General features: G+C 37.6%; 3 protein-coding genes across 3 annotated transcripts; 2 read left to right on the top strand and 1 right to left on the bottom strand.

Annotated features, from left to right (window-relative positions):
- Window positions 1-405: 405 nt before the first annotated feature.
- Window positions 406-1,524, bottom strand: LOC144628201 (uncharacterized). Its single transcript, XM_078486265.1, has one exon. The coding sequence runs from the start codon at window positions 1,481-1,483 to the stop codon at window positions 659-661; it is 825 nt and encodes a 274-aa protein (XP_078342391.1). The 5' UTR covers window positions 1,484-1,524; the 3' UTR covers window positions 406-658.
- A 3,063-nt stretch (window positions 1,525-4,587) lies between these two features.
- LOC144628191 (uncharacterized) lies at window positions 4,588-5,822 on the top strand. Its single transcript, XM_078486255.1, has one exon. It carries the CDS (start codon window positions 4,654-4,656, stop codon window positions 5,479-5,481), a length of 828 nt encoding a protein of 275 aa, XP_078342381.1. The 5' UTR covers window positions 4,588-4,653; the 3' UTR covers window positions 5,482-5,822.
- A 2,565-nt stretch (window positions 5,823-8,387) lies between these two features.
- Window positions 8,388-9,223, top strand: LOC144628247 (uncharacterized). Its single transcript, XM_078486317.1, has one exon. The coding sequence runs from the start codon at window positions 8,419-8,421 to the stop codon at window positions 9,220-9,222; it is 804 nt and encodes a 267-aa protein (XP_078342443.1). The 5' UTR covers window positions 8,388-8,418; the 3' UTR covers window position 9,223.
- Window positions 9,224-10,111: the final 888 nt, after the last annotated feature.

Here is a 10,111-nt window from a genome sequence, read left to right as displayed (position 1 = left end):
TTTCGAAATAGAAACTATTTTTTGTTAAAAATATCGTGTTTTCAAACAATTTATTTTGTCTTTCTTGGCCCTGCAAACAATTTTTTTCAATATTTTTCATACCCCCCCCCCCCCTCCTTTCCCTGCAAAAAAAAAATGGCCCGTCCCTTATAGCCTCGGCCATGCCACTTTGGGGAAGCGAGCAACACTTAGTTTTTTGGAATTGAAAGTTTTAATAAGTTATAAGCAAACAGGCCTGCAAGCCTGTTACTCCTGTTCTTAGCTATACTTCTTCTTTCCTACAATGATATATAGTTAACTGGTAACTGATATAACACTAGAGCTATTAACAAATATCCATTTGTGTCCTGATATGTCTCCACAACACAGAAGACGAGTAATAAATAGAACATCCTGAAATTATTAAAGTTAAAAAATATGAAATCTGAAAAATCAGATGTAGATCTTGCTCTGATAAACAACGAAGTCTGTTTGAAATTCAAGGTAAGAGCTTTTGACTTGTTACAATTTTATCTAGTTTCAATCTATCCTAAAGCATATCTAACAAACAAATTCAAATTATATTTTTAAGTAATTCTGGGATGTAACTAGCGTTTGTATTCCTAATGCTTTGAAATTCGTGGAAACTGTTTTCCATGGTTCATGTTAGGAGGAGTGTTTATATTTCAAGTTCGTCTTCAGGGTCTTTCTCGCAACATTTTAGGAAGGATATTGTTTTAAAAATGGGGATTAATATCATGATCACATTCTTGGTAATGAATATCGAGGCATCTGCACCGTATTCGATATGTACTGCCACGCGAACCCCAAGGAACAGAGCATTGATGAAAACTTGAACTACAATCCGCATGGAAACCGCTGTATTACTGCCTCTTACGAGCCCATCTTGCTGGACCTTGTGCCCAAACAAATCCAACGGCGAAAGGAGAAAGCCAATACATGCAAAAGCAACTATTGCTTTCTCGAAACTCGTTGGAATTCCATGGCTGATTTCACTTTCTTGTAAAACCAAGCCCAGCATATCCACTCCATCGAAGAAATCAATCGTCATCTTGTAGGAAAGGTCAGTTATTAACGCATGATATTCATTTGAATCTGTTTTCACGAGTGGGTTGTTTAATAAAATCAACAGAAGAAGTGGTGAAACGCACAGGATCAATTTCAAACTACCAGGACTTAATAGTTCACCTCTTTGGAGATCGTTCTCGATGAGCCCAAATATGGTTCCAATTGTAGGAATTAATCCAATGCCAACATGAAGCAGCCAGACAGTACAGAGCCAGCGTAAACGCCCTGTCAGATCGTATGTATGCCACCACCACGCTAAAAAAGCGGGAAAGAACACCGGGGCGATTGCATACCAACCTTCGTAATCTTTGTATTTTACAAGAAAATTTGTCAACCCATACGCTTGAAATATTGCCAGAACTGCAAATAGTGCGGGGCGACCGTAAAATATGTATTGGGTTAACAGTTTTACCATGATCTACGCGAAATACCTTAGAATTGCCGAACGTTCACGTCCCAGTCAGCTAAAGAGATTAGAATCGCAAAGGTGCTTCAAGTTCTATTTTATTGCAAGAACTGACCCGGAAATTTCAATACCGCGGTTGAAGCAATATTTGGTTTCTGGGAATCCGGAAGTTTTAATGATTTATATTAAGCTCTCAGAACACTTAGATTCTTAAAAGCAATATGTAGTTTACAAGGAGTTTTTTTTATAGAAACTGTTACGAGAGAACTCGCTTAGTCATGATGAATTAGTCGCCTAGTCATAATGACATTTGTGTTGATACCTGCATGTACTGTATCTCAGGGAGACCACAACAGTTGAGGAATTGAATAAATTGATCAGTAAAAGAATACGTTACTCAGGTGGCCGAGCTGTCTGAGCTGTCTTGTGCGCGAGCGGATCTTAGACATGCAACTTTCTCCCTTTATAATAATTATAAATCTCAGATATGCTTATTTTCTAATAATAATTATAAAGGGAGAAAATTAGCATATCTGAGATCCGCTCGCGCACAAGACAGCTCAGCAAACGACAACAGTGCTGTCTTGTGTATCGCCTAGGAAACAAACGCAGCCAGGGGAGTAATATTCTTTTATTATTCAATTCCTCAACTGTGTTTTTCTCCCTGTGATTGCAACAGCTCCTTTCATACACGGCATAGGGAAATTTGTATTGGACCAGATCCTTTCAAAAGGGGGTTCTCCCTGCTTGTCAATCAATTAAGAATCGCTTACTTTGAAAAGAGTATTTAAGTTTTTTGTTTTACGCTTGGGCGTATTTACTTAAGTGACATGTCGGCACTACTTTGTACCTAGAAAAACATTTATAAGCAAGCGATATTGAAACGTTTTTTGATTTTATTTAACGAAGCAAAAAAGACTGCGGTTGGACCCAAGTTCTGTCTCATCCTTGACGTCAGTAAGAAGACCACTGAAGTAGATTCCCGTGACCAGAAAATCGTGACGAGTTTTCGTCCCCTCAAGTCATGCGAGTTGCTTGAAAGAGCTAATTTTCCCCAGTGCTCCAGAATGTTCCAGAGCGTTCCCTTTACAATTCTAAAGTCTCCGTTTATTCGTGAATTGTGTTCCAGTGCGGAAAAACATATCGTCACAAAACGGAGTTTTAAAAGACCTGGCTAAACTAGGAAACATTGTTGCAGAAACACTAGTTGCCGAGTCAAATTTTTCCCAGTATGGCCGCACGGGAAACATATGTTGCGGACACAAATTTTGCTTCCGAAACATATGTTGCCCAGCTAGTGTAGCCACCATGGAAGTCATGGAAGCATTTTCTTTGCTTCCCGCTAAAGGCCTGGCTAAACTAGGAAAATTGTTGCGGAAACATTGTTCCCTTGTCATGTTTTCTGGGTGGCTAAATTAGCAGGAAGCAAAGAAAATGTTTTGCTGCCCGAGTGGCTAAACGAGGAAACAATGTTCCGGGAATGTTTTTAACGAGCAGCACTAGAAACTAGTCAACATTGCTTCCATGGCTTCACTGGGCATCATTGGTTTCAGAAGCAAAATTTGTGTCCGGGGAGCAAAAAAGGTTTTTGACATGAGGTAGAAACATTTTCTTGTTTTCGAGAAGCAAAATTTGTTTTGTTTTTTTGCAAAAACGACGGCTAATTGGTTCGCCATGATTTTTTTTATTGGGAGTCGCCATGCAAGTTGTTTTGTATTTTCGATATGACCACTTCCGTACGTGATCCAAATGGCTTTGCTGCCTGTAGAAATCGAAAGCAAACTGATGCCAAAACTTTTCTCAGTTTCTTTTTCCTTGACTTAAGCGGGTTTAAAAGCTAACCGATACCGGACATCTTTTGCTTACAAAATCTTTGTAATTCGTGCTAAAAATTCTTTACATCTTGCTTTTGCACACGACAAAATGTAACTGCTCCTGAACTGAACAACAAATTAAGGATCGACTACTTACGTTGTCTGTTACAAGTTGATTATCAACTGGAAGTAGATTAAGGTAAATAATTAAACTGCCGTAACGAAAAGCTGACGTTTCGAGTGTTAGCCCTTCGTCGGAGCAAAGTAGAGGATTGTGCCTGCCTTTGCCCTCCCTAGAACGCAAAAACGTGTTCCACAACAAAACCTCCTCTGGAGGTACCCAACCGTAATAATTTGGAAATCACGACGGTGAAAACCAAGGACAATGTGAAGTGGAAAATTTTGACCAATTTCGGTAAAATCGCATAAGTTGTCCCAGCTGTTGGTACAGATTACAGTAAAACGACAAATTTGTATAGGTAATAGAATGAGTTGCAGTAGTATTTGGTAGCAATACCGGCTCGTAATATTTCATTTGTTGTTTTTATACGAGCTGCTTCGTACAGATCATGCTATTATTTGTGTTTTGCTTTCCATATTCGTAGTTTTTCGTTCATTTTGACAGCTAATTTCATTACAGTGTCCTTTTTTTGTCCACACGCTGAACGATAGAATTGTCAGCCATTTTTTTTTTTTTCAGTCTAAATTGTTACACTTTCCATATTTGGAAGAGAGTAGTATTTCAAGCTCTTGAAATATATACTACTCTGTTCCAAATTTGGCAAGTATTTTAGATAAAGACAGCTCGTTTTAACCAATCAGCGTTCGGAAATTCCTCAACCTGTATTATAAACAATCTAATTTGATATTCCAGTTAGCTGTAAAAGAACAATCCGCGAACTAATCAGACTTAAATAAGGCCAGACTATAGTTTGAAGATTGTTCTTTCGATGGCCGGGAGCTCCAGTGAAAGTGAATCGAGAAAATATGTATATTTGTTGGCTTAATTAGAGGGCACCCAATAGGTTTTTCGGGATACGGGATTTGGCTTATTTGAAGGCCGAGATCCGGGAATGTAGATGGAAAAAGGAGCGAGATTCGGGGTTGAAGCTTTCGTGTTATAAAAATGTTTTAGGAATACCGGCTGCTTTAGATGGTGTTTTAGGAAAATCGTCCGCCATTTCGGTTTGTTTATCTGGGTCTTTTCTGAGTCGTGATGTCACTCGCGCTCTTCGCTATTGTGCCAAACGGGGAACCCCCTTCTGCATGTTTACCGTCGATTACATCATTTCTCGGAAAAGGTGACGTGTCAATTCCGAATTCGCAGAAGCGATAGTGCTTCGGTAGTTTTTTTTCAAGTCTACAATGGCGAAAGTCTTATCCTTTTTAAAGAGAAAAATCAAGGCTTTGCGATTTGTTGACGTGGGTCGTTTTGCATTTGCTGTCCTGCTTCTAGCTCAGTGTGGTTTCCTCGCAGCTTACCCAGCAAAATACACGAAAAATTTACTTTGGATTGCTGTAGTAATTCTGTACGCTCCAGCACTATTTTACTGGCTGCACTGTCTGAAAACCCATGCAGGACTTCTCAGGATGTTTTTTACTTGGGGTTTGTACGTTGTGGTCGCTTTAGTACCCAACATAGCCATCACCTTTGCATTATGCGGAGATAACCTCGACAAGGAGACCTTCCTTGGACCTAACACTTTGAAAGTGGTCTTGTGCCTTACTCCAGTTCTGTTCCTGTTTTTGCTAAACACTGCAAGCGATTTAAGTGAAAGCGAAGACTACAGGCAGCTCGCTTCGCAGTTTTCTATCCAGATAACCATAGATCTTTTCGATGGAGTCGAGATGCTCGATGTTGTGCTTGACGAGAGAGAGAACAGCCATGGAATTTCCAAAGGCTTTGGGATAGCGATGATCGCCGTGGCTTGCTTTAGCTTTATGTTGTCGTTGTTGCAAATGGCGGAATATAAACTTGACGACAACAGCTACCAACTTCGCAAGAAGCTTTCTATTATCCGTAATGCTATGCAGTTGAGTTTGGTGAATTTGGTATTCCTGATTATTCGACTTGTGATCTTCATAAAGTACAAGAAAGATGAATCTATTTTCATCGCTAAGAATGGCATCGCCATATTTCTCTCGTCGTTGGAGATCTATTGGATCTGCAGAGACTCTGAATCTGTGGATTAGATTTAAAACTGTGGTCTATACTTCAACCGAATCATGGAGTTTTTATTAACTCATTTGACACTTTGACTGAAGCACTCTGTAGTTTAATTGTTCCAGAAAACCTTCAAAATTCCATTTATTTTCAGTATTTTACTTCTCCTTCGTTTTGAAGTCGTGTGATCTGTAAAGCTCTAGTAAACGTTTGCAACATTTAGATTGTACATCGGCTAAAATGGTTTGGTCAAATTTATGCTGGCACATGTTAAAAGAAAGTTTGATTCCCAAAGTTTGAAAAGCCAGAGTACGAAAAGTTTGTTGACAACAGCTTGTTATAGTCACGTTCTAAAACTCCAAACCTATGTTAGATACCGTTTGAATTCAATTTGAACAGATCATGGCTCTCTTTTAAATCGTTTTTCGTGTATTTGATGGTATATCTTAGTTGCTTAGCTTATAGTTATTTCTGTTGACACGATTTTAGTCAAGTTTCAGTTAGAGTTGTAAACATCGAATGGCAGCCCAAAATTTTACGTAACAAAACGATGTTAGTGTTCCAATAACGTTGTTGCTACAAGCTGCAATTTTCTTTCCATTAACATACTTTTAAACGGTGACCAAAAGACATAGCTGGAATGTTTTTCTATAATCGAGCAAGAGCCCATAAAAATTAGTAAATTACAGAATTAAAACAATGTTAAACTCTGATTTAATGGAATGTTCTGTCAGTCAATAAACGTTTCGTTTAACAATTTACTCGATTAATCTTCTTGCGTTGTATTTTTCCCTGCTTATAAAAATGTCTGTACATGACTCGAAATTAGGCGGGGAGATCTAGAAATTATCCAAATTATCCAAAATTTCAATGATTTTGATGGCAGGTCAGTGAAAGTCGAAAAGACCTTAGAAATGGTCGATTTCTTTCCCTGAATGTCACAGAAATTTTACGATCACCTATATAGAATTCGTTTTTCTAAGGAAAGATATCTTTGTGCCTTAGTTTACACACAACAAAATGTAATAGTAAATAACTTAAAAAAAAAACCAAGGATATAAGTTGTAACCGGAGAAAATTCACAGCAGCATGTGGTTATAATTTCCGAGAAAGATATTTGCATCCATGACGTAGTTCCTTTTTAACAGTAACTCGGGGAATCCCCTAAACCATAACAACGCATGCAAACTATCTTTCTCGGAAATTAAGACCTCTTGTAGCTTTCACTGATTTCGCGGTAAAGCTTTGTATCAGTTACAGTAAAGATTGAAGGTCTGTTATTTTGTTTTTTAACCAAGTCAAAAGTGCGAGGTCAAGATGGCTGAATATTCTTCATTTGCATGTTCAATATCCAGCCATATTTACCTTATAAAATGAGCTTTGTCAATAAGAATTTCAGCATTCATTTGGTATAGCATAAATGTTTTCTAGCAAGACACAGCGGACAATAGTCCATATTCACGATAGCCACCATGATGGTTTTCATATTAGTATTGGAAATTAGCCACGTTATCTTCCAGGGGGCGAACAATGAAATAATGCCGTTTCTCAGGGAATTGGCTCGTCGAAATAGTGAAGTATCTACGCTAAAATTACATTTGAGAGCCAATTTATGGAATAATGATTTCAATATTGACATTACCTTATTATAGGAAATTAACGCTTGTGTAAATTAAGGTATTTGAAATTAACGCGACTTAAATTAACGCGAATCGAAGGAAAATTTTCTTCCCAATAAAGGAAATTAACGCGAAAAAGACGGTAAATTTCAAAATGAAGGAAATTAACGCGACGTACACAAAGAAAAACACTTGTCCAAACAACAGGAACAAGCTTATTTCAACACTAGGCGTATAATCTGAGAAGGAAACAATGTTCGTGATACTAAACCCAAACGTATGAGTTAAGCGAAGGAATCTGAGCGCTTCGAGCGTCCACTCTGATGAAATAATGCTTTTTCCTATGAGATAAGAACATCTAGACTGTATCGAGAAATTGGGGCCAAAATAATGGAAATTAAGGTCGCGGAAATTAACGCTCCACTTAATTAACGGCGCGGAAATTAACGTTAACAAAAATTAACGCGACTTAAATTAACGCGAATTTTTGAAATTCGCGTTAATTTCATGAAGCGTTAATTTCCTATAATAAGGTAGTTTGAAGAATTTGCTTGATTAGAAGACTTAATTAGCTACGCAAGCCGTTTTCTTTTTTATAAAAGCGCCGAAATGGCGTAAAACTTAGAATATTTTTACCGCAATACTGAAACCATTGTAAGGCTATGGGAAAATTATCAAACATAATAAGAAGCTAACTGAAATTTGTTTGCCCACTCAGTATTTTCAGTAATCATTTACATGTATCATTATAACGGGAAAACAAACATGGCGGCTATCATGAATAAAGCCCATACTAAGCCCCAGTAGGGGAAATAAGTGCCAGATTTGGCAAATCTTCGTTCAAGCACTCGAAGAAAAGAAATTTACCAATATCCTGCCATCTTGACCTCACGCTTGGTCAATAACCCATATTTATTTCTACACTAAGCGATAGTCAAATTGTGTGATACAGATATTTTAATGTTTTGAATCGCTTTTACATTGTTTATATAGTGTGAATTAGCAACAGGTAATTAAAATTTTTCTGATCGATAACCGGTAACCCCGGTTACAGCTGGTGGTTAAATTTTCTTAAAATCTTTGATCGCGACGAATCGTTATTTCCTTGAAATTTCCTTATGGACAAGATATAACTTTAAATGTGTTAAAAACGTTCCTTTAATTATTTGTTATATGTTAAATGGTGTTAGCCATCGCAGCTGACATAATTTCATTGATTATTCAGCTTTAACTCTTAAGTCTTTGTTCACGTGGAACAAAGGAACGCATATTTTATGCAACCATAATACTGTTGGTTTGTTTTTCAGTGACTCATTGGCTTATAGAGCCTTTGATGGAGAGAGAGACATGCCTTCGTTTGCTACATGGGCTTTACGAGCAGAATTCTTCGCTTTTATAGTCACTCAATGCTTCTTTCTAGCAGCCTATCTGGCCGAGTACGAAGACAATTCTTACTGGTACTTCGCGATCGTCTCATTTGCCCCAGCAGTTATAGCATGGATCTGTGTTATCCTTTCCAAAGCGCCGAAGCTTCGCTCGTTATTTCACGTCTGGAGTTTCTACATCTTCGCTTTGGTAACCAACATTGCTGTCTTATTTGTACTTGTTGGAGAGAAAATTGACAAGGAAAATTTCCTTGGACCAAATTTTTTGAAGGTTATTCTAAGCTTTACACCACTTCTTCTACTACTGTTGTTGAATACGACTGGTAATTCGGGAGAACTTGAGAAACATAGCGACGTAGTGGCTACGCTGTCTATATATATGGCCATTGATCTCTTCGATGGAATTGAAATGATAGACATTGTTTTGGAAGAGAAACAGAACCACTTTGGAATATCCAAAAGATTCTCAACAGCGATGGTTGCAGTAGCGTGCTTTAGTATTTTGTTATCTCCTTGGCAGATGATAGAAAACAAACTCAGCAAAGAAGAACCAAAGATTCATTCCCGAATTGCAATACTTCGCAACTTTGTTCAAATGATTTTGAATTTACTATTCTTGATCATTCGAGTTGTGGTGTTCTTTGGATATGGTAAAGATGAATCTATCTTCATTGCTAAGAATGGCGTAGCAATTGCCCTTTGCCTGTCGCAGTATCGCCATCTAGGGCGTTCACGTTTGCCACTTAGATTAAAAACGCTAGTATGAATGTACAGAGAAGGTGGGGTGGGGGAGGGGGGATGGTGCGTCAAAATTAAGCTTGTTGTTATTTTAATCTTCTAGGTTGTATGTAAACAATATATTTTATGAAATCCTTTAAATCACTCTTTTTAATATTTGTTGAAATTAGATTGTATTTTTTTCCTTTTTAAAAATACGAAGTGTGTTTAGAGATTGAAAAACCATTACCCGCTGATAATTTTAGGAGATAAAGGATAAATGTAATACTGAGTAAATGCACTGTATCAATGATATAGACAACAAATGCAAGGAAACGTTGGTATACTTAACTGTTATATTTCGATATAATTCTATATCATCTTCAGACTAAGGTGACAAACAAGTAGCTAGGATTTAAATACTGAAAGGTGGTACGTTAACATTTAAAACATGCACATGAAAATACAAAACAAAGACGTTAATGTCAAGAGAATAAGCATAATTCCTTGCTAGCTTTTAAATCATTGTTCAAAGATGGTGCTGAACGCTTGCTGAACGTTTACAGATTTGGCATGCGAAATGAAAGAAGCTGCTCGAATATTATTAGGAGCAATAAATCGCTAACTTAATATTATTTTATTCATTTGGAGATTTCCTTATTCAAATTCATAGCTTTATAGTATGTCGGTACAGTCGCGTAAATATCTTCCAATGTTGAAGGAGTCAACTTACTCCAAGCATTAATCAAGTGTGTAGTAAATAATAAAGATGGTAAGTTTAAAGCTCGGTGTTAAATAATGAAGATGAATTTTTCAACAATGACACGAGCATGGGACAAAGAAAAATTCTGAGTCTCCGACGGGAATCGAACCCATGGCCTCCCAGATGCCGGTTGGGCGCTCTAACCAACTGAGCTACGAGAGACTCGTGGTGAGCT

The sequence above is a fragment of the Oculina patagonica genome, chromosome 10 (genome assembly GCF_052425735.1).
Source record: "Oculina patagonica isolate OP01 chromosome 10, crgOcupat, whole genome shotgun sequence".
Lineage (NCBI taxonomy): Eukaryota > Metazoa > Cnidaria > Anthozoa > Scleractinia > Oculinidae > Oculina > Oculina patagonica.
This window is presented reverse-complemented; position numbering and strand designations above follow the sequence as displayed.